General features: G+C 47.2%; 1 protein-coding gene across 1 annotated transcript in view; it reads right to left on the reverse strand.

Annotated features, from left to right (window-relative positions):
• Positions 1-10,263: 10,263 nt before the first annotated feature.
• Positions 10,264-25,053, reverse strand: part of SLC7A10 (solute carrier family 7 member 10) — a gene marked incomplete at its 3' end in the record, with an annotated part of 40,544 nt that continues 25,754 nt past the window's right edge. The window contains exons 3-11 of the mRNA XM_084215254.1: positions 22,355-22,506; positions 20,704-20,829; positions 19,676-19,829; positions 16,909-17,032; positions 16,710-16,813; positions 15,625-15,721; positions 12,707-12,856; positions 12,297-12,474; positions 10,264-10,415 (exon numbers count right to left, since the gene is read on the reverse strand). Coding sequence (XP_084071380.1) covers positions 10,264-10,415; positions 12,297-12,474; positions 12,707-12,856; positions 15,625-15,721; positions 16,710-16,813; positions 16,909-17,032; positions 19,676-19,829; positions 20,704-20,829; positions 22,355-22,506 — 1,237 coding nt within the window. The remainder of the gene's footprint in view (positions 10,416-12,296; positions 12,475-12,706; positions 12,857-15,624; positions 15,722-16,709; positions 16,814-16,908; positions 17,033-19,675; positions 19,830-20,703; positions 20,830-22,354; positions 22,507-25,053) is intronic.

The following is a 25,053-nucleotide window of genomic DNA, read 5'->3' on the forward strand; positions in this document are numbered from 1 at the left end:
GGGGGAGACCCCAGTCATTGTAACTCTGAGTACTAAGCTACAAATAACATTGTCTTTCTAGGCACAATAATTCAATTAAAACTTAATATTTTTAATTAAACATGCTTAGGAGGAATTAAAATCCCTTATAGCTTCTTCTTTCATAGAAACTGCTCTGTTCTTTTGCTCCCTTCAGGAATGTTTTGATGGCCATCTGTACCTTCAAGCATCCACTAAATTCAGATTTTCTGTGTGGAACACCCAGAATGAAACCATGTGTTTCTGCTCCTAAGGCTTTGTAAGGAGAGTGTAGCAGTGTTCAGTATAAGTGGGGAGTGCATTGAGTTTTAGTTGCAGCAATATTTCTTTCTTGCATTGTCATGTGTTGCATTTTCTTCATGTTGATGTTGGGAGTGTTGCAGAATTGTTTCCTCCTTCTCTACCCTTTGTCCTCTCCTCCCTTGTGTTTCCAGGGACTCTCTGAGTATGCTGACACAACTTTGAGTGCCTGAAGGACCCTGAGACTTTACAACTCCTTGGGCTGCACTGGAAACCACTGAGCACTTGGTCAGGATCAGACTTCTGGTTTATTTTGAAATAAAATCTGTCTCACATGTTTGGTTGTAAATCTGCTACCTAAGTGCAGATATCTAAGCCAGCCATTATCTATCTTTTATTTTTACAGAACATTATTTTGCTTTTTTATTTTTGTTTTTTTTTTTCTTTGAAGAACTGAAACACATCAGAGCCATTTTTAAAGCTGTGTCAATTGTACACACTTAAATGTAAACTGGTGCCTTTTTGTTTTTTAGAGTGTTACTAAAAGTAAGCAAGTTATTTACCTGTAAGAAGGTGGCATTGATTAATGAGGAGTCCCTGCAGAATGACAGAACTCTGCTGGGTGATGGCTTGGTCCTGTTCTGGTGGCCAGACTGTCCCTGCTCTGACAAGGGCTCTGCTTCAGTTCTTCCCTGACACTATGACACACAAAAATGCTTTCTAAAGGAGGTTGATGCTGCTGCTCTGTAAATATCCAAGTGCTCCAAAACCTGCTTGTTGTTGTAGGAATTCAAGTTGTGCAGAGTTATTAACTGAACCTGTGAAATTTGGTATCTGTGGGCCTGAGTTCTGCTGCTCACAGGACTTTCCTGGCTGTAGAGGCAAACAGACTTCTGCAGTGAACAATTGACATCTAAGTGTCAAGATTATTTCCTTTAATGGGCAATATTTTGCCCTGGGTCTTTCACTAGGACTTTCTCTGGGGAGTGCCTTGAAAAAAAAACAAGGAATAGGACTTTGGCCTACTAAAATGGAATACAGAAGAATTAAATAGAAGTGATTTCTTTTTTCCTCTGCTATTGCAAATTGGTTTCATACTGTGCATTCCAGAATTAGAAGATTCAAATTCTTAAGGGCATTAATTCCAGGAAGGGCTTGTGGCAAAATGCATAACAAGAGTTGTAGTTACATCAAATAAATACTGCTCAATATTTTTTTCCAGGTTCTTCTGTGATCAGAACTCATTTCATCAAAGAAAATGTAGTTTTGAAAGAGATCTTGCTTTCCTAGCATTTGTAAACATTTTGGGTACATTCCACTTTTGCAAGGCCATGTACTGTAGTCATTGCACTGCCAGAGGAGTTGTTTCCATCAAAGGCTACAGGTTTTAGTATCTTTTTTTTTTTTTTTTTTTTGTCTAAAGGTAATTTTAAATCCATAGCCTTGTATGTGTAAGGTTAAATACAGCTAGGAGAAAGATTAAAGGTTTATACTGTGTAGATATGAAGGACCTTAGAAATACATGTATATTTATTTCTGTTACAGAAAAATATTTCTATAATGAAATAATGCTGATCATGCCATACCTTAAACCAGCACCATCATAAGGCTCATAAAATTGAAACATGTACTTCAGAGTGCTGCTGCACAGCTAAGATGTGTAACTTCACATTATTTCTTAGGTGTATCATACATATTTTGTGTATTGATTCATTTGGTAACTCAGTGAAAATTTTACTGAGAAGGTTTTACTTTTAGAAACTTTAAAGAAGTCCAGGTTAATGAAAATTTGATGTTGAACCATACAGAAGTATTCACAGCCCTCGTTACTGGACTGCATACAGCTTTGCAAAAGGAGAAGTGCAAGCCTGGTGCAAGCACTGAGTGCTGTGTGCTGCAGGGCAGTTTTCTCTCCTAGCTCATCCCCTGCAAGGGGAAGAGCCACAAATTCAGTATTAATTTTACAGGGAAATCTCTCTGTTTGCACTGTGAGCACAGAGAGGTGCAGTGCAGTGCCCTGGGGTGTCATTACCTGGGTAAATCACAAAGTCTGCCTTCGTGTGTGTCTCCCCTTCTGCCACATCTTCTAACTGCTAGACAGGGAATCAACCATCCTTGAAGGCACCTCAGTTCTCATATAAACTGCCTCCCTGTATTCAAAACTTCCTAAAATTAGGGAAAAAAAAAAAAAAGTGGAAATACAACGCTTTAAAGACTTTACAACCTTAAGTTAATCAGCTAGTAAACTTGGTAACATTTTTGTTACTTTAGCAATGGTTTTTTGAATTCTTTAAAGATTTTTGTAGCCAGGAAACAAAGTGTTTAAGTTGTTTAGTTGGTTTTGGTTTTTTAAGATACAATATTCCCCTGTCCAAGCAAGCAAAAAAAAAAAGCCACAAACAACCCTTCTACAAAAAACCCTTTCCAAAAAACCCCTCTGAATAGAGAAGAACAGCTACTGGTTTTAAAAGAATGCAAGCTCATAGGCAGCATAAAGGGGAAAAGTGATTCCCTTAATATTTCCTGTACTGCTGTTAAAGCAGGGAATATTTCTGTTAGAAATTCTGGTACCTTCCTGCTTGTCTATTACTCTGCAACATCCCTTAAGCATATTTGTTCTCTCTTTCTGTTCTCTGCTTTTTGCCTTTTGCCTTTTTTTTTGTTGTTGTTTTTGTTTTTAATTTGGATTGTATATATTAATTTAGTTACAACATTTTACCATAGTGTGTGAGCAGGCATATGGTTCAGGTGTGGCATCATGTTTTTCAGTGTCTGCTGCTGCTTCCTGGACTACTGAGCAAGATACTAAGCCAGAAAGATGCTGGGCATCATTGTGCTTTGCCTTGCTTTGGATCTCTTAATTTTTAATAAAATTTGACATGCCCAGAGCCTGTGGGTTCCTGACTGTCACTCTCCACACCTAAGGATTCCTAAACTCTGCTCCCACGGTCTTAGCTTGACCCATGACTCCATGTGTGGACATGAATTTGGTGGGGGAGGGTGTATTTTGGTTTGGTTTTGTACCTCTGGGTGTTTTTTTATCATCTGCTTTATCTGGTAGCTGAAGCTGGTCAAAGGGAGATCACTTTTGAAATAGTACCTGTGAAATCTTGGTTCTAGGAAATTCACTGTTGTATACAGCTGCCTTGGATGTGTATGTATGCATATATCCCTACTAAAAAAAAAAAAAAAAAGAAGTCCTGAAGTGTACAACTGAGTGGTTAAAAAATAATTTCTGAACTGCAGCCTCTCCCTTTTCTGAGGCCAATGCTTGTTTTGCTGATGCTTTTCCTTCCCTGTATCTTTGAGCCACTGCTGGCTCTGTCCTGCTCTTTTTCAGGAGAAGGTGAAGGCTGAGTTATTTTGTGTTAACTGTGTTCCTCAGACTTGGAAATCTTTATCTGTATTGAAGGGAATTGGACAGACTTTGTGATGATCCTGGATTATGAAGGATGGAAGGACCCAGGTTGGTGCAGAGGGATGCCACCTTCCAGCCTGGCCTGTGCTAGGTTTTGTTTTGCCATGAAATGTTCATTCAGCTACAGTGGCAGAAGCATTAATGTTTCAAACCATCCCATCATACCCTGAAGTGAGGCTGAAATGAGATTAAGCCATGGTGAGGTGGAAATAGAGTTGTAAATGATACTGGAGTGTTTTGACAGCCTGTGCAGTACAACAGATATGTCTTACAACAAACCAAGGGGCACACTTGAGAAGCCTGAAGGGAATTGGGTACTTTTTAATCAGACCTTTCTCTGAGAGAAAAAACTGCTTTTGCATTTTCAAGACTTTTGGACTTGGCTGGAAGTTGAGTTTTAATCTCCTGGGTAAGTGCCAAGATTTCAAATCTGGTACAAATAGCTGTCTGAACCTGAGCCTTGCAGGCAGCACACCTTGTGTCCTGTTCTTTGTCAGTCTGTCACCCTAGCAGACAGCTCAGTGAGCTGTTCTCCCCTCCTCAGGTGCTGGCTCTTGTGTTCTTGGCTGCAGGGATTGAATGGTTACCAAGGCTGAGGTGAGTGGTGGAAGGTTTAATTTTATTCCCTTTTATACTATGTGTTCCCTGCTTTATGATGTCCTCTGGATCTCCCTCCCTCCCTTCTATCCCCATGTTTTAATGTAGGACTTTAAGACAAATTTGGTTTTGGCCTCTCACCATCTTTTCACTCACTTTCTAATCCTTCTTCTTGGATTTTCCATTTCCCAAGTGCAGAATTTTCTCATTGAAGATAGACCCCTGGTGAGAGGTGTCAAGGACCAAGGACAGGAGGTTTAAAAACCAGAGTTTGGTTTGCCTGTACTCACAGCTGGAGGTGGAGACAGGACACAACTCTCTGAACTCGAAAGTTTCAGGAAAAGACAAATTCTAAGCAAAGTTTCTGATTTGGTTCTTGGTACAAAGGGGCTGGAAACCAAATGATTTTTTCCCAAGGTTTAACAGCAAGTGAAACGTGAGAAATACCTTGACAAGGGTCTCCAAATACGAAGCGTGGGACAGCGTGTCTGGTGGGGGCTGGTTGGCTGTTCGTTGTTGTCTTTCCTTTGAAGGTGAGTTATTTTGTTTAACTCAGCTCTCAGCACGTTTCTCTCATGGCATTAGCTGGTTTGGAGCTGGGCTGTGGCTCTGTCCTGGGTGCCCAGCCCACCCCAGGCAAAGGTGACCTTCCCTGGGGCCACCAGCTCCTGTCCTGGGGCTGGCAGCTGCACCAGGGCGTGTGGCTGTCCGGGCTGGCTGTCTGTCTGTCTGTGCCCAGACACGTGGGATGGTTCTGTTTGAGATCAGGCTCCAAAGGACGAGGCTGGACTCTCTGACTTTTGGTCTTCAAGGTTGTTCATTATTTCTTATCTACAAAGTTTTCTCTCTGCCCAGCTGGGATCTGACCAGCAAGGCAGCCAAAGGCACTCTGACCGCCCACGGGGCAGTCGTGTCTTTTTATAGTAAAACCTACGTAAATCATATTTACCTTTAACCCCCAATACCTTTCACCCTTGTTGGCAAGTGTACCTTCACCAAGAACCTATCCACAAGTGCCTGCATCACACAGAAAATGGATGACAAGAAGAAGAAAGAACCACAAGATAGGCCCTGATTCCTCCATCTTGTTTCCATAACCCCCTGTACCAAAACCTTAAAACCTGTGTTTTACCCTGTAATTATACTATCTCTACACCATTTAAACCCCAGTGATTCTCATATCCTCATACACAGGTGGCACATCCCTAGAGGGATCAAAGTCAAGCCACCAAGCGCTTTTGGCAACATTCCAGAACCTCTGAGCCCCCCAAGGGTTCTCTGGGTAGCTCTGGACATCCAGAGCGATGTGCTGAGTTCCCACATGTGGCTGATGAAATCTGCTCTGCATGGTTTTGGATACATGTTTTGGAAAGGTGCTCCCCAGTCTAATGTGTTATTAAATACACAGGGACTCAGGTGTCCCCAGGTGGAGGAAGGCTCTGAACTGGAACTGAGCTCTGAGCCCAATCCCCTTGTGAGCCTGTTCCATGTTCCTCCTGGGTCCCTCCCAACTCAGAATATTCTGTGAGTCTCATCCCTTGATCCTTCTGAGATCAAACTCTTCTGGTTTCTGTACTAATGGGAATGCAAGACAACAAATTCCTTTATCAAGTTTTTGAAAATGCTTGAGGGTGGCCAAGCCAGCAGAAGCTCTGCCTCATTCTCCCTGTGCTTCCCAACAGTGCCCACTCAGCTCCTGGAATTTTATCTTCTCCACTTCTGTCTTGCAAAGCATGTAGCACAGTGATGATGTATCTGTTGCCACTTTTTTCACTCCTGTGATAAATCAGGTAAGAATAATCCAATCCATTTTTTACTGACTTTGCCTCAGGCTGACTTACAGCTGATACTCCCCAGAGTATTTTTCTGCATTACACCCCCTGGTATTTTATGTTCTATAAATATAATAGCACATAATATATAGGCTTACCTAGTATGGTATTGCTATTCAAGCTTTATTTGAACTCCCTCCTGTTGGAAGCACAGGTTCTGTGTCAGGTATCACAGCACTCTCAACCTGCTGACAGTGCCAGCTGTTTCCAGGCTGTTTGTTCAGTGGGCTCTAAAATACTAGCAATTATCTCTCCTTTGGGGCAAGTTGCTTTGTCTTTAGGAAAAATCTCTTCTATGGATTGAGTGTGCTGCTAAATTTCATTTAGCATATGAATTTAAATTTCTAATTCTGTACATTGGCTTCTGTGGTTAGAAATTCTGCACATGAGGCATTAACCTTTGCAAAGCCTTCAATGTATGTGATGCTGGGAGCACAGATGAAGCTGTTCCTAAAAATTGTGGAACACTTTTTGGGGATTGGCATGTAATTCAAAGATGAGGTCTAGTAAATCATCCTCTTCTAAATTAAGCTTTCTGATTTAAGGCCAAATGTTGTTACTTTTAAAGCATGTCAGTATAACCAGGGAAAACTTGAGCCAAACTCAATTAACAATTATGAGGAATTTGTTCTTTAATTCTGCTTTTGATTTCTTTATATAACAGCCAAGAAAAGCCTTGGTAGCTGTTGCAGCATTACTACTATCAGTATTATTATTAATTTTCTCATTACCATGCAGACTTGTCTCAAGAGCTGCAAAGTTTCCTTGCTGGCTGATTTCCATACCTTAACTGTTTAAACAAACAAAAATAAACCCATGCCAAAACGTAGCAGTTCTGAAAGCAATCAGTATTTCTGATGCTGTAACACATTTAGTTTTCCCACTAGCTAGAAAAGGTTTTGAAAGAATTAATCTGTAGGAAATTATACTTCAGAAAGTGGATTTTGAGCTATGGAAAAGGAGATTTAATCATGAGAGCCTCTGACATTAGTTAAAGGTTCAGGTGCTGCTTAGCCACAGGGAGGTCTGCTCTGAACTTTTTTTAAAAGCAAGCTGAATATTTATGATTTCCATTAACAAACTATATATTCATGCTATTATTTAAAATGTGGAATCTTTCTTTACATGTGTGCATATATATACACAAAAACCCACACCTTCTTTTCTAGCTAAATATGCATTTTAATCTCTTACAGTTAACAGTTTTATACAAAGAGAAGAATGTAAGCTGTTTCTTTTTAGTGTCTACCATCTGAAAGATGGAGATGAATAGAATTTTAATATATAGATATTATGATTATTATTATTATACTACAAAAGTATTTCTGAATAATTAACCAAGATAATGAATCCATAATTTTTGTGCCAGGGCCACGGAAAGATACTTTTAAAATTATTACATTCAGATGGTTGTTACCAAGGCTACTGAATGTGATAGGTTTTGTTTTCAAATACTGTGAAAGAACAGTAGCTCAGAGCTGTTCTCACATTTTGCATTTTTAGAAGATTCCTTGGTGTGAAAGTGGCCATACTGCTACAGCAGCAAATCTCTATATATTAATAAAGTGCATGAATTTTTTTTTCCCCTAGTGTATGGCACAAATAAAATATGCAAAACACTTTCTGAGGAGCATCTGATGTGTGAGTGGTACGTGGTTGAGCCCAGCTGGAAAGGGGAGTTGGTCTCTGCAGCAAGGTGACACCACCTGACACCTGCCAAGAGACAGGAGGAGCAGCAGGGTCCTCTCCTGGGTTTGTCTTGAGCTCCATGCTGAGCCTGCTGCAAACCTCTGCCCTGTCCGTCCTCCCCAGCTGGCACCTGGGCCAGGCTGGAGCTCCTGGGTGCTGCAGGAGCCCTGTCCCATCAGGGATCTGCAGGAACACCCTCCAGCCCTGCAGCAGGGCTTCCAAACTGAGACACCTGGGATTACATCACTGCAAAACTGAGACACTTGGGATTTACATCACTGCAAAACTGAGACACTTGGGATTTCCATCTCTGCAAAACTGAGACACTTGGGATTACATCACTGCAAAACTGAGACACCTGGGATCTGCATCACTGCAAAACTGAGACACTTGGGATTACATCACTGCAAAACTGAGACACTTGGGATTACATCACTGCAAAACTGAGACACTTGGGATTACATCACTGCAAAGCTGAGACACTTGGGATTTGCATCACTGCAAAACTGAGACACCTGGGATCACATCACTGCAAAACTGAGACACCTGGGATCTGCATCACTGCAAAACTGAGACACTTGGGATTTACATCACTGCAAAACTGAGACACCTGGGATTTACATCACTGCAAAACTGAGACACCTGGGATCTGCATCACTGCAAAACTGAGACACTTGGGATTTACATCACTGCAAAACTGAGACACCTGGGATCTGCATCACTGCAAAACTGAGACACCTGGGATCTGCATCACTGCAAAACTGAGACACCTGGGATCTACATCCCTGCAAAATGAGACACCTGGGATTACATCACTGCAAAACTGAGACACTTGGGATCTACATCATTGCAAAACTGAGACACTTGGGATTTGCATCACTGCAAAACTGAGACACCTGGGATCTGCATCACTGCAAAACTGAGACACCTGGGATTTCCATCACTGCAAAACTGAGACAATTGGGATCTACATCCCTGCAAAATGAGACACTTGGGATTACATCACTGCAAAACTGAGACACTTGGGATTTACATCACTGCAAAACTGAGACACTTGGGATTACATCACTGCAAAACTGAGACGATTGGGATTTACATCACTGCAAAACTGAGACACTTGGGATCTACATCATTGCAAAACTGAGACACTTGGGATTACATCACTAAACTGAGACACTTGGGATTTGCATCACTGCAAAACTGAGACACTTGGGATCTGCATCACTGCAAAATAAGACACTTGGGATTTCCATCTCTGCACAACTGAGACACTTGGGATTACATCACTGCAAAACTGAGACACTTGGGATTTACATCACTGCAAAACTGAGCTGAGATTTACATCACTGCAAAACTGAGACACTTGGGATTACATCACTGCAAAACTGAGACACTTGGGATTACATCACTGCAAAACTGAGACACTTGGGATTTGCATCACTACAAAACTGAGACACTTGGGATTTGCATCACTATAAAACTGAGACACTTGGGATTACATCACTGCAAAACTGAGACACTTGGGATTTGCATCACTACAAAACTGAGACACTTGGGATTTGCATCACTATAAAACTGAGACACTTGGGATTACATCACTGCAAAACTGAGACACTTGGGATTTGCATCACTACAAAACTGAGACACTTGGGATTTGCATCACTGCAAAACTGAGACACTTGGGATTTAGATCTCTTCAAAACTGAGCTACCTGAGATTTAGATCACTGCAAAACTGAGACAGTTGAGATTTACATCACTGCAAAAAAGGAGATACCTGAGATTTTGATCTCTACAAAATGGAGACACTTAAGATTTAGATCACTGCAAAACTTGAGATTCAGATCTCTACAAAGCTGACATACCTGAGATTCACCACTCTGTACCTTTTTCTGTGTCACAGAATGATGCTGGAGGGTGCAGGGGTGTTGGTGCTGTCTGTGCTCAGTGCTGCTCTGTGGAGCTGGGCTGGGGGTGCTGTGCTCCTCCAGGTGTGGGGGGTCCTGATCCTTTGGCTTGTACCCTCCTGGGCACTCACCCCATCCAGGGACAGCAAGAGGTTTCTTTGCTTTCTCTTGATTTCTGTACTTAGATTTTGTGTTGGGAACTGCCCTAGTTTTGAAATGCCTAAATTTGTGTGTCTCTGGTGGACCCTCATGGTGACTAAAATCAGTATTCCAGAGCTGTGTCTGTGCTGCTTTCCCCTGCTGAGCAAGAACGCTGCCAGAAAAAAAAAAAAAAAAAAACCACCAACCAGCTCCTTATTTTACATTTTATTTCTTTTCTTTTCTTTTTTTTAAAAATTTTTTTATTATTTTTTTTCTTAGAGAATAGCTAAAAGCTACAGAGGCCATAAAGGATGTAGCTCATTTTATGGGCTTCACTATTGGTGCTCTAAAACAAATTTTTTTTTCCAGAAAAACTTTTTTTTTTTCAAAAATCAGCATGTAAACAAGAAGCCACTTCAGCCTCAAAGGCCACGCTGGTGTGATTTCCTCACTGCTGTGTCACTCACCAGCCTCCAGGAGTGGGAGGAGGAGGAGTGGGAGCGCTCCTCCTCTGCACTTCCACACTGAGGGTACACCACAAAACACAGCTTCTGCCCCCAGCACGTCAGGGACTCTGCAGGGAGCAAATCACCAGGGTTACTGGGGCTGGGGTCTGCTGGACAAAAACGGGATGGGAGCTGGAGCACTGCCCCGGGGACGGAGCTGCACTGCCCCGCTGGCCCAGCTCCGTCTGCAGAGTGCTCCTGGAGCAGGGGCAAATGAAGGGGGGACAGCTCCAGGGACACCTTTAGGGACACCTCTAGGGTCACCTTCCCCAGCCCCTCACAGAGCTGCCAGTGCTGCCCATGGCAGGCTGATGGGATGGGGATGGGGAGGGGATGGGGATGGGATAGGATGGGGATGGGGATGGGATTGGGATAGGATGGGGATGGGGGATGGGGGACGGGGAATGGGGATGGGGGATGGGGAATGGGGACTGGATGGGCATGGGGATGGGGAATGGGGAATGGGGATGGGATTGGCATAGGGATGGGGATGGGGATAGGGATGGGGAATGGGGATGGGGAATGGGGATGGGCATGGGGATGGAATGGGGAATGGGAATGGGGGATGGGGGATGGGGAATGGGGGATGGGGATGGGAATGGAATGGGAATGGGGATGGAATGGGGATGGGGAATGGGGAATGGAGATGGGACGGGGATGGGGAATGGGGATGGGATGGGCGTGGGGACAGAATGGGGATGGAGATGGGGAATGGAGATGGGAATGGGGGATGGGGAATGGGGAATGGGAATGGGATGGGATGGGCATGGGGATGAGGAATGGAGATGGGGGATGGTGGATGGGGAATGGGGATGGGGGATGGGGAATGGGGATGGGGAATGGGGATGGGGAATGGGGATGGGGAATGGGGATGGGATGGGCATGGGGACGGAATGGGGATGGGGAATGGGGATGGGATAGGATGGGGTGGATTGGGATGGGATGGGGATGGGGAATGGGGAATGGAGATGGGACGGGGATGGGGAATGGGGATGGGATGGGCGTGGGGACAGAATGGGGATGGAGATGGGGAATGGAGATGGGAATGGGGGATGGGGAATGGGGAATGGGAATGGGATGGGATGGGCATGGGGATGAGGAATGGAGATGGGGGATGGTGGATGGGGAATGGGGATGGGGGATGGGGAATGGGGATGGGGAATGGGGATGGGGAATGGGGATGGGATGGGCATGGGGACGGAATGGGGATGGGGAATGGGGATGGGATAGGATGGGGTGGATTGGGATGGGATGGGGACGGGATAGGGATGGGATTGGCATAGGGATGGGATGAGATGGGATGGGGATGGGATGGGGACGGGATTGGCATAGGGATGGGATGGATGGGGATGGCATGGCATGGCTGCCAGCCCTCCTGGCACTGTGTCAGCCCAGCTGCAGTGACCACTGGCTGTGGGGAGCTGCTGGCAGTGCAGCCAAGTGCAGCTGACAGAAACCCTGCAGTGAGAGCAGAGGGCTGCAGTGTGCTTGTTTGGAAGTCCTCACCTTGGAGCAAAGTGATCAAAAACCAAGCACAAGAAAAACAGAGAAGATTATTTGCAGTTTCAATTTGATATGAGGGGTAATGTAAGTCTTTGTAAGAAACATTTGAGGATGAGATAGCTCATCATGGCTTGGTGCACAGTGGGAGGAGGGAGGGCAAAGGTCCTACAAACTCCTCAGTCCCTTGCTGACTGCCCAGTTAGCCTCTGTGTGTATAAAGTGACACCCTGTGTATTTCCTGGGGCAGGCTGCTGTGAGCAAGCTGAGTGCATGGGCACAGAGGCATGAGAGGAGTGTGCAAAATACCTGCCCAAGGCAGAGCAGTGCCTGGCCACTCTGTGCCCAGGGGCTGCCGTGGCTGAGAGGGGTGGCCAGCCTCCCCTGGCAGTTCCCTGGCTGGTTTGGTGCCAGCAGGGAGGGCAGGGAGGCACACAGTGCTGGCTTACCTATTAGCCTATTTACACACTTTGGTTTGTTTCTCCAGTAGACTCCAAGGAAGAACACTGGCACTCCAGTCAGAATGATGATGAGCCCAACCCCGCAGACCACGGGCTCAGAGTACAGGCTGAAGACCAGCAGGAATGCCCAGAAGGCCAGGTAGGTGATGGGGATGAGGAGGTTCACCTGCCAGGAGAGAGCAGAGCAGAGCAGCAGGGGCTGGGTGGATGTGGGGGCTGCAGGCAGGGCAGGCTCCAGCCCCCCCAGGCTGTGCCCCCTTCCCTCCACCACTGTTCCCCTGTCTGCCCATCCCAACAAGCTCACGGGAGATCTGCCTGTCAGTCCTTCTGGGACATGGTCTGGGAGGTGTTCCCACCCCACCCATTGTGACCAAGAGGTTGAGCTTTGACAGTGTCACCTTGATAGGTCTGAAGATTTTGGGTTTCTTCCAGCGTAGAACGATCAGGCCAATGATGGTCACTCCATAGCAGAGGTAGTTGATGAAGGACACGTAGTTGATGAGTGTGTAGGTGTCTCCAACCAGCATGATGATGAGTGTGGCCAAACACTGCAACGAGAGGAGCACAGCCTTCTTCAGCCATTACTAGGGAAAGTAGCTTAAAGACAGCAAAACCAAGCAGAAATCCCATTAAAGCATTAAAAATCCCTTTGTTTGTGGCACCTGCTGGGCATCTTCCTGGGGCTCTGTTCCTTATCCCAGGGCTGGGGCTAAATGGGTATTTGGGGTGATTTGGGGCATGCTGAAGCCAGAGGCTGGAGGAGCTGTTTAAAAACACAGGAGTCTCTGCTGCCCATGGCTGGACAGGCTGGCAAAGCTCCCACTCCACCTTTTCTGTGAAGTGTTTTGAGAGCTGTTGAACCTTGTGGTGAGGACTGCAGGTGAAAGGGTTTCTCAGACCTCACATGCTGTGTTTCAGGTGCTGTGTTGTTGCAGGTGCTCTGTGTATTATAAGGAATTAGAGGTTTGCCCTTTCTCCTGCTGGCTCGTGTCACAGCTGATCAGCATCATGAGCCTTATGAGCATTGCTGCTGTTTGGACACTGGCAGATGGAGGGTGGACATTTCCATGCTTTTGCTTGCTTTTTTGAACTCTCTGTCTGCCTAATGCTGATAGGGAATTGATTTTCACCTTTTTTGCTGTTGTATTCTCTCTACATGCTGTACACATATAATTCTAGTGCTGTAGCCTATTCTACTATTCACAGCTAGCTTTTTACCCACTCTATTAGACAGAAAGATAATTTCCCCTGTGGCTCTAAGCTGGGGGTCCAAGTTTAGATTTTCTGGGAAGCCAAGGTTGAAACCAGCTCTCTGAGACACATTTTCATTAACCAAGTTTGGTTCCTGTCTAATTGAGGGGGGGGGGGGGATTGAAAGTGTTGAACTGAGGGGGAATTACCTCATCATTTATGCCTCTAATTGGGTTTTCTTGTCAGTTATGCTAATTTGTTAAACATATAGAAATTGTCTGCACTTTGTTACATGTACATCTTCGTTTCTGTGCACCTAAGGATCCTTGTGAAGGGAACTCCTTGTCAGCACCTGTGGCCAGCTTGTGATTTTTAGGAGCAGCAAAAAGGCATCAACACTGTAAACCCAGGAGAGCCCCCACCCACTCTGGTACCCCAGGGGCTGAGCACTCACCTGCACAAAACACCAGCCCAGAGAACACTGAGGGAAACTAAATACCCAAATCCCTCCAGAGAGTGCTCAAGATTTGGTTTGTGTTGATCCAGCCTCCCTTTGTGCTTCTGTCCCTTTTTTCTTAATTTCAATAGTCCATTCCTCCCAGGAGGGAAGGTTTCTGGAATTTGTCACCACCACAGCCAAACACCCTCTTGGTCCCTCTGCTCCCCCTTTCAAAGCCTTGCAGGCTTGGCAGGGGGATTTCAGCACCTTGAACTGTCTGAGCACAAAATGGATTTAAAATTGGGCAGCATCTCAGAGCCCTGCTGTGTGTCACACGTGTCACAGAGCTCCCTGCTGCCACCGAGGGCTTTGCAGGGATGTCACTGGCAGGGGCACAGTGCCACTGGGCTGTCAGATCCCCCCACGGGGTGGGTGCCAGCCCCTGTGCCTGGAGAGGGGTGTGGGGGGTGGAATGGAAGGGAATAAAGGTGGTGCAGAAAGAGCCTCTGACCCTCAGCTGGTTTATTTTCAAGGACCAAGGAGAACAGAGGATCCCATCCCTTGGTGGCTGCCCAGGGCAGTTCACCCCAAACCTTCAATGGGCAATACACAAGATGTTTGTGAAGGGGCACTAAGCCTCAGGAATGCCATAAAACCTCAACAAAATACATATTTTGTCATAAAAGTGGAATGAGTTTTTATGGTGGAAAAAAAAAGAGCTTATTTGGTGAATTTTTGTATGAGTGTATTGTGCCAGAACTGCTGTTGGAGCCAGGAGATGTGTAGGCATGCATCTGGGGTCAAACCCTTGTGGTTTCCATATCAGTGGCAAATCTGCAGCTGGCAGCCCTTGATCAGCCAAGATTTCAAGCAAATGCCCTCTGGGAATTCCTTTCCTTGGGCCCTGTGGCCATGGATGGCAGCAGCACAAATCATTTTCCTCTTTATCCTCTTCAATGCCCCTGTAAAACCCTTCACACACTGCAGTTGCACTATCAATAAAAGCATCCAAAGCTCTTTGTTTTGAATAATAATTCCCTGAGTCATCAGCACCGTGGAAATTTCTGCTGTCTAAGAAGTGAGGGGAGCTTTTTTGCCATGGAGCACAGCAGGAGCACAGCTGCCCCTGGGTGTCTGGGCTTGGCAGGTCACCCCTTGTCTGCCTGGTGTGCCTTTCTGCAGATTCCCTGCTCTGATCATCACCCCTACTTAATTTTTAGCCTGTGGAAAGAAATCCCTGTACCCCCAGAGAACTGCCTGGCTCCCCCTCACAAGGTGTTTGGGTTGCTGAAAGTAATTTTTGGAATTTTTGTCCTTTCCCTGGGACACCTCTGCCTTTGGGGGCAGCACCTCAAGCAGCCCTGCTGGGGGGGTCAGTGACCAAGGAGGTTCCCAAATTCTGCTGGGAAGCAGGAAACAGGTCTAAGGAGCTTGTCTTTCCTTAAATGAAGTGTCTGTGTTTCAACAGCCAGTCCCTGTTACAGGATGAGAATTAATGACTTAGACTGCACTGGGAGGAGGAAGAGGAATTATTCCTGAGGCTGAAGGCTGCTTCTCTCTCAGCTGGCACCTGCCTGCTGCCATTCAGGGTGACCCCCTGCTCCTCCCCTGGGGTACAGCCACCTCTGGAGGGATTTCCCAGCTCACCTCTCCGTGGTTCAGGGTCTGTGAGGGATGGTAACTTACACAGATGAGGAGGGCAGGGATGGGTGTGCAGTTCTTGACGTGGATCATGGCCAGCAAGCTGGGCAGGTGGCCTTCCCGAGCACCAGAGAAACACAGCCTGGAAACAAGAGAGGTCATGATGAGCCCACTGGGGGTGCCACAGCCTCTCAGCCCCTAGCCACACCTGCCAGCCCCTCTTGTCCCAACACCTGCTTTGGTTCTCTCACTGGAAGAAGCTGTGGCTGCAGCTGCAGAGGCAGCTGGAGGCTGGGGAAAGGGATTTAAGGTGAGCCCTGCAGTGTGCAAGGCCTTTAACAGCGAATGTCACCTGCTCTGAGATGCCAAAACACCTCCAAGGGCCGTCTGCTGGCCAGCATTGTCTTTTACCCAGTGGGGGCTGATGGCTCTGAAGGTTGTGTGGGTATTTACAGTGCCAAAAGGGGTTTGGATAAGGTTTAACACGCCTCAGCTTTTCACTTTTAAGTGTATAGCCTGTTACATATGCACTCTGCTTTGTTGCATTTCATTGTGCCCATGGAAGGGTTGGGATAAATAATTTTCCCAAGTTATTTCTCAAAAAAACTTTGTAATTTCTAAATTAAATTCAGACAGGTGGGTTATTATAAACAGACTTTATTGATTACAATCTTACAGACTTTACAGGTTCTGGCCCAGCTCTCAGCAGTATGCATGCAAAGCATCTTGCTTGAAAGGTGATTTTCCAGCATTAAAATGCCTGTAGCTGGGTACAGCACCAGGCCCCAAAACTCCTCCTTGAGCAAAGCACAGTTCAGCTGTGAGCTACTGGAACTTTATTGACAGAAAATTACTTTGGTTCCGTGCTAAAGCTCTCACTGTGAATTATCCCACACCTGCAAACACTTTCAATAACTCATGAGGATTAATTTGCAAGAAACGTCGCGATTCAATATTACATTTGCTGATTTGAAACAGAATAATTCATAACTGATTGTATCCGACACACCCAGCAACAAACTCACGCTCTACAACATCCAAAAAGTCTAGCTAGCATTTCTCTAGCAAATGCAATTCAAACAGCCCCTCCCCAAATGAGATAACGTTGATAAAATTGTACTCCATCTAACCTTGATGAGGTAAAAAGGTATCCATTTATTCCTCCAAATGTAGATAGGGCCACTGAGACTGGCATAACCCAGGAAAAATAGCCCAGTAACTTTTCACCAAATGTCTAAAGCAACAGAAGGCAGAGAAACTGAAACACACTGCAAAGCACAGCACTGAAATCAAAGTGTGTCTGGACATGCAGGGAGTGGTTTTACTTACTACAGCCACAGCGTTGGAGGCCAAGAGCTCCTGGGGAGACATGGCAGTGAAATAAGCAATGTTGGTGAAGGTGTACACGAATGTCACCAGGGGGATGGAAATGAAAATGGCACGAGGCAGGTTCCTGATGGGAGAGTGGGGAGGGCAGGTGAGAAACCCAGAGAGCACAGCCAGCCCAGACAGCAGGGAGGGGTCAGGCAGCTGGGGGGCCTGGTAGGTCTGGGGGGATGCAGAGCATCCCAGCTCCCTGCCCCACTGCAGAGCATCCCCTGCCCCACTGCAGAGCTTCCCCAGCTCCCTGCCCCACTGCAGAGCATCCCCCTGCCCCACTGCAGAGCATCTCCTGCTCCCTGCCCCATTGCAGAGCATCCCCCTGCCCCACTGCAGAGCATCCCCCTGCCCCACTGCAGAGCCTCCCCCTGCCCCACTGCAGAGCATCCCCCTGCCCCACTGCAGAGCCTCCCCCTGCCCCACTGCAGAGCCTCCCCCTGCCCCACTGCAGAGCCTCCCCCTGCCCCACTGCAGAGCATCCCCAGCTTCCTGCCACACTGCAGGGCATCCCCTGCCCCACTGCAGAGCCTCCCCCTGCCCCACTGCAGCGCTTCCCCAGCTCCCTGCCCCACTGCAGGGCATCCCCTGCCCCATTGCAGAGCATCCCCAGCTCCCTGCCCCATTGCAGAGCATCCCCCTGCCCCACTGCAGAGCATCCCCTGCTCCCTGCCCCACTGCAGAACCTTCCCCAGCTCCCTGCCCCACTGCAGAACTTCCCCAGCTCCCTGCCCCATTGCAGAGCATCCTCCTGTCCCATTGCAGAGCATCCGCAGCTCCCTGCCCCACTGCAGAGCATCCCCTGCTCCCTGCCCCACTGCAGAGCATCCCCTGCTCCCTGTCCCATTGCAGAGCCTCCCCCTGCCCCACTGCAGAGCATCCCCCTGCCCCACTGCAGAGCCTCTCCCTGCCCCACTGCAGAGCATCTCCTGCTCCCTGCCCCACTGCAGAACCTTCACCAGCTCCCTGCCCCACTGCAGAGCCTCCCCTGCTCTCTGCCCCACTGCAGAGCATCCCCAGCTCCCTGCCCCACTGCAGAGCATCCCCCTGCCCCACTGCAGAGCATCCCCAGCTCCCTGCCCCACTGCAGAGCTTCCCCAGCTCCCTGCCACACTGCAGAGCATCCCCAGCTCCCTGCCCCACTGCAGAGCATCCCCATCTCCCTGCCCCACTGCAGAGCATCCCCTGCCCCACTGCAGAGCATCCCCCAGCTCCCTGCCCCACTGCAGAGCATCCCCCTGCCCCACTCCAGAGCATCCTCCTGCTCCCTGCCCCACTGCAGAACCTTCCCCTGCTCCCTGCCCCACTGCAGAGCTCTCCCAGCTCCCTGCCCCATTGCAGAGCATCCCCCTGCCCCACTGCAGAGAAGGCTGGAATGAAATGCTGTGTCTGCAGGGAGCTCCCTTGGGGCTCTCCATGGGGACTGGGTCAGACTGGTGCTGAAAAATGAAACATCCCTTTCCCAAAGGCTCTGGGGACAGGCCCTGAGGTGCAATAAAATGTCTTGCTTTGCTTTGCCTTCACCTGCTCTGGAGAGGAAGGGGTGCCGTGGTTCAGCTGCTGCCCTGGCCATTGTGCACCCTACACCTGCTCTGGTTTTACAACTCACAGCAGTGCAGATGTACTTGATCTCCAACCCTGAGACCTTCCTAGAGGGGCACACCTGAGCTGCTCTGGATCTAACAGAATGCATTTTTCTCTCTGTGTCAGATTTGGAAAAAAAGGTTTTAGAAAGTGTGTTTAACCTTGTGAATTTGAATAGATTTAATAAAAGGAGGAAGTGGTTTTGGTTATCCAATTTTTTTTTAATACTTTAATTTCTCCACTAAGGCTGCAAAAATAATTTTAAAAAAAAGGCCATTTACTCCATTCTCTCTTTATTTCTCAACTAAGGCCATATTTACCTTATTAAGTAATAGTACAATACCTTATTTAAAATAATTATTCAGCTTTGAAATCGTGGTGGTCCATTAAAATATTGTTGTTTAATAAGGAAACACACTACCACATTTTCTTTACTCCTGCCACACACTCTGCCACTCACTGGTGTGCAGAGATGCTCATAAGGCTGTTGTGGCTTTAGGTCATTCCCATCCAAGCTGTAGCAGCTTACATTTCTTGTTGTTTAATTGCTGTGTGCACTGGATGCCCAGAAGTAACTAATGCTCTTGACATTTGCCATTCCACTTTATTAACTCAAAAAACGTTGAAACATTTGAGCTTTGCTCAGCTGAAATTCCCTTTCTCTCCAGCCTTCTCAGGCTGCTTGTGCTGAATCCTTTCCAACCCTTCCCCAGGCCAGGGTCAGCAGTGAGCCAGGGTCAGCAGCCTTGGCAGAGCGTGCCACTTCCACTGCACAGCTGATCCTCCCTTCCTGCTGTCTGTGGGAGAGCTTTGGGTGAAAAAGCAAAGCAACTTCCAGGATAATTCCACTCTTTTATGACAAAGGAGATTTCTTCCTGTGGATACTTGTGTGGCACCTCATCCCTGGGTAATTTCCTGCTGTGGAAGATGGAATGTGATTGAGCAGTGACATGAAGATCCTGCCTTGTCTGGGCTGCCTTGATTCAGTTCACACCTAATTCTACACAAACCCCTCTCTCCTTTGGAAATACCAGTCCCACAGACATGGAGTGACCCTGCAGCCTCCCATGAAATGCTCCCAGCCAGCTCCAAGGTCTCAGCACTCCAGACAGAGCACCTTGAAGGGTTCACTTGCCTGCGGGGATCCACCAGCTCCTCTGTCACATAGTTCAAGAAGTTCCAGCCGCTGAATGCAAAGGACCCTTGGAGGAAAGCCAGGGCCAAATGCCCCACAGATGGAGTCATCCAAAATCTGAATGCATTGCTGGGTGTCAGCTCTTTGTAGTTTCCTGCACAGAGAGTGCAAGGCAGATGTTAGGCCATGCCTGCCAACCTCACACACTTTAATTATTGAGATTTTGCTTTTTATTCTTGATTAGAACTGAGCCTTCATGCTGTCCATGGGCTGACACAGGTGCTGCAGGGCTTGCTGCAGGACAGTGATCTGGGCAGGCAGCTCCTGCAGCCTGGGGGTGGATCCTTGGCAGGGCAAATTCCTGCCTGCCCTTAATGCCATTCTCTTTGGTGGTATTTAGTAGGTATCCTTGAAAAGAAAATGTCTAGGGGCCTGAAAGTCTTGTCAAGACTGTAGGACTAGCACCACTGAGAAAACAAGTTTTCTGCTCTCTGTAAATGTCACATTTCTTCTTATTTTATATGACTCATCACATACATGGTGAAAATGTTATAAGTCTTTTGTAGTTTTGGCTTTCCAGTAACTGGTGAATCAGTGAGGCATTTTTCACCTATGTTTAATCTTATAAAAGTGACTTTTTGTAGGAAATTGGATAGTGCCTGAAATGAAGCAGATATCTTCCTGCCCTAGGCAAAGCATTGCTCACTCATTTCACGTCCAGAGCACTTCAAATTCAAGGAATGCACAACAGATTAAAAATGTTAAGTAACTATTCCAAAACGTTGCGAGCTGCTCTCCTTTATTCTATCAAATCCTACAATGTGGGCTGGAAAGGGACTTTTTCCAAGAGGATACAGCTGATTTCTCCCTTGTGTCATTCTTCCCCCAGCTGTGTCACTGTGCAATCCCAGGGCTTGGCAAAACCCAGCACACCTTCAGGTCGGTTTGTAAGGAGGAAACATTGCAGTAAGTGGGGAAAATCAAGTCTACCAACAGTACCATAGCAATGTTAGTGTCCCACAGAGTACCTTTAAAGATCTGGATGAAGCCCACGACAATGATGAGGGTCAGGGCTAAGAGTTTTCCTGCTGTAAAAATGTCCTGGATGCGCGTGGCCCATCGCACGCTGGAGCTGTTCACCCACGTCAGGAGCACTGCAGAGCAAAGGGCTGAGCTCAGGGGAGTGAAATTGGGTTTATTTGAGAACACACAGCCAAAATAGTGAAAACACACTCATGTTCTATTGAAACAGGCGGGGAGAAACGATGCATCTGACTCCATCTTATCAGAAGGCTAATTAATTGCTTTATTATACTAGATTATATTAAATTACATCTAAACTGAGTCTGCTAAGGACACAACTGCACAGCATCTCGTGACTGTCAGCCAACAGTCCTGACACACACACACAGAGCTGGCTCTGACAGGCCAAGGAACCAAAACCCCATCACTCTGGGTAAACAATCTCCATCTTGCATTCTACTTTGGCACTACACAGGCACAGCAAATGAGATGAGAATTGTTTTTCCTTTCTCTGAGGTTCAGGGAATGTGAAACCCAGCGATGTTCTTGGGAAGAATAGTGCCTTGCTCTTCCCTGTGAAGGGTGGCAATGTTCCTGCAGGGAGCTCTGGCAAGGAGGGTGAGGAGGAGCATCCCTGGCAGCCCCTGCTCTCCCCAGCCCAGTGCCTGAGCAGTGCCCAGTGTGTTTGGGTTTTGAGTTTTTTGGATGGTTCTTGAGAGATTAAAAGTCTTTTTGCTTAGCCCTGCGCTTGAAGAAGAAGTTGGGATTTTTTGGTTTTGGTTTTTAAGGTTGTTTATTTTTTTTATCTAATGCATTTTTTTTTGGATTTGTGGAGGTTTGTTTAGCAGGTTGGGTTGAGGCACCTCAAGGTGGTGTTATCTTTTTATACTAAAAACTATGAGTGCTTTATTAACAATAATTTTTAAATACTTATTACTTATGTAAGACAGTTTGTCTTTATTTTAAACTAACTTAGAAGTGTCACTATCACAGCAGAAGATAGAGGACAAGAAGAAGAAGAAAGACAGGACATGCTTAGATTCTTCTATTTTGCTTCTTGAACCCCCATTCTAAACACTTTAAAATTCTACTTTTTCACTTTGTGACAAATTCACTATCATTTTATTCAAACTTTTGTGGCTTGTAACTCTTTGCACAAAATTGATGATTGTTTCCAGGTGTCTGTGACTCCGTGCCAAGATCTCTGAGCTCTCTGCCAGGGTCTGGAATCACCCAGGGCAGCCAGAGGAACACCCTGGGTTCTGACAGGTGTGCAGGGATCATTGCCTCCTCACAGGAGCAGGGAAATCTCTGGTCCTGCAGCTCAGCTTTGCTCCTCTGCTGCAGGGCTGGCTGTCCTCTGCCTCTGCACACTCAGTGTGGTCAGAGGGGCAGGAGGGCTCACAGGGGGCTGGGGACCTGTGCCAGTGCCCCTGGCTCTGCAGCCCTGCCCCATCCCACGGGCTCACTGCACCCACGGGGTTTGGGTGCCTTTGTGCCTCCCTGCACTTGCTGCAGGCAGGGGCAAAGGGGCAGAATATCCCCCAGCAGCCCCAGTGCCTGTCCTGGGAGCTCCCCACTGGCCTTTGGAGCTGGGGCCCTGACCCCAGCCCGGCTGGAGTGAGATCTGTGTGTGTGAAAGAAGCAAATACTTACAGAGACACACCATGGAGAGGATCCTGGAGGCGTTGTAGGGGGGAATGCAGTTGGGGAAGACAGGCTGCAGGACATAGTTGGAGAAGGTCAGTGCAATGACAGCCAGACTAGTTGGGTACATGATGAGCACTGCACTCCACAGCAGCAGGAACCTGGAGAGACAAGGAAAAGCACAAGAGAGCAGGGCTGGGGCTGTGCTGGAGGGGTCACACACAGCCAGCTGTGCCAGGGGTTGGGGCTGAGCTCCTCCATCCTGTCACACACACCAGTGGGACCCTCCCCAGCCCAGGTCCCAAAACCCCTCTGAAGGGTTTTGACATGTCACCCAGGTCCCAAAACCCCTCTGAAGGGTTTTGACATGTCACCCAGGTCCCAAAACCCCTCTGAAGGGTTTTGGCTGCAGCTGCACTTTTGGGACTGCTACCAGCTCCCTGCTAGTCACTGGCCCAGTTGGGAAGGGCTGCTCCTGGGGAGATGATGTGGGAGATGGCACAGCATGGCACACCTGGAAACACTTTGTTCTTCAGCTGGAAAGTGGCAGAATTACTGCCCTGGGGGCTGAGCTTACAGCAGTGGAGATGGAGATAAGGATGATGGAGATGGAGATGGAAATAGATGGAGATGGGGATGATGGAGATGATGGAGATGGAGATAGATGGAAATGGAGATAGATGGAGATGATGGACATGGAGATGATGGAGGTGGAGATAGATGGAGGTGATGGAGATGATGGGAGATGATGGAGATGGAGATGGAGATGATGGAGATGAAGATGATGGAGATGGAGATGATGGAGATGATGGAGATGGAGATGGAGATGATGGAGATGAAGATGATGGAGATGGAGATGATGGAGATGGAGATGAAGATAGATGGAGATGATGGAGATGGAGATGGAGATGGAGATGGAGATGGAGATGATGGAGATGAAGATGATGGAGATGGAGATGATGGAGATGGAGATGAAGATAGATGGAGATGATGGAGATGGAGATGGAGATAGATGGAGATGGAGATGGAACTCCTCCCCAGAGCCTTTCACAGTTACTCAGTAGCTGGGATCACAAAAATAAGAGAAGTTAAATCTTCTCTTGTTGCTGACTGAGAAGTGATCAGATCTTTATAACAAGTTTGAGACAGCTGAATGTAAAGAAAAAGGAAGATGTAAGTGCTTGGGTGGTTTTGGTTTGGTTGGGTTTGGTTGGTTTTGGTTGGGCTGGTTTGTTTGGGTTTTATTTTTCTCAACAGTGGAATTTGCATGAGAAATCTGAGCTCCTGCATGTGCTGGTGGTGAAGGAGCTGGTGAAATAACCTCAGTGCCTGTATTCCAGCTGCTGGCTGGTGAAATAACCTCTGTGCCTGTATTCCAGCTGCTGGCTGGTGGAATAACCTCTGTGCCTGTATTCCAGCTGCTGGCTGGTGAAATAACCTCTGTGTCTGTATTCCAGCTGCTGGCTGGTGGAATAACCTCTGTGCCTGTATTCCAGCTGCTGGCTGGATGGGCTCTGCTGTGTTTGCCTGATCCAAAGTTCCCTGCAGTCCATGGCCCACAGTCCCATCAGTGTGGATATGGATGAGATCCTGTCTGCTCAGAGCCCAGCCCCTGTCCTGGAAACAGCCCAGAGTGAGTGGTGCTATCTGCTACTCCTGGGCAGGTGTGGCAGTCATGAGGAGTGCCACCCATCCCTGGACCAAGACTGAATTTTTTTGCAGGTACCTCTGCATGCTAACTCCCTCACCTGTGGGAAGAAATAAACAACATGGTTTCAGCTGGGTTCTAAATAGTCCAGTGGACTTGGTTTTCAAATATCTATTTGGGATGTGTCTGTACTCCCACAAGGATCTCAAATTAGATAGGTTATGGATTCAAGCAGCCTGTGAAAATATAAAATTCCAGTGTACCCTACTTGTGCATTAGCAAAAGAAAGCAGTTTGGAACAGGTGCCATAGTACACCTCACCTCAGTACAGCTCAGGGAAAACTGAACTGGTTTAAGCTGGAGCCAGTTTGAATCCTACTAATGCCATCCTACATTGCTGAATGACTTACTGCCTTTGGAAAAATTCACAATTCTGCAATAACAAAAAAGAAACATGGAAGCATATTTGAAGCACGTTACACTTGCAGTTTGGTGTCACTTATCAAAGCTTTGGCTGCAAACCCTGCACTGACTGATTTTGGTGAGGATGCACATGCAGTCAGCAGGCTCTGCTGGTGCAGAGCTGTGGTAGCTGCAGCATCACTGCTGAGCACTCAGAAGGAGTGGCATTGATCAGAAACTCACTGGAGGATTTGTTCTTCTGCAAGGATACCTATTAAGGCCTTGATTTGTCATTTGGGGTGATGTTCTTTTGACTCAGACTTGCAGGCAAGCTGTGCTCAGGGGGCTCCTGCAGCACAGGCTGTGGCCATTCCCTGCAGCTTGTGCTCACACACAAATGCCATCCAAAACCACAAGGATTCCTGAAGAGACAGGAAAGCAGGAGTGTTTCTCTGGTACCAGACCAGAGCCTGGTGATGCTGGAGCCCCTTCCTCACCTCTTCCTCCTCCCCTGGCCAGAGGAGCTGGGCAGGGTGGGCAGCCACAGCTCAGGAGATGGCCCTGTCCTGCCTCTGTTATTGCATTCAGCTCCTCACAGCACACCTAGCAGTGGGGCTTTTGCAATAAACAGCTCTGCATGCAACTATCAGCACTGCAG

The sequence above is a fragment of the Fringilla coelebs genome, assembly GCF_963513975.1.
Source record: "Fringilla coelebs genome assembly, chromosome: 14".
NCBI classification, from domain to species: domain Eukaryota; kingdom Metazoa; phylum Chordata; class Aves; order Passeriformes; family Fringillidae; genus Fringilla; species Fringilla coelebs.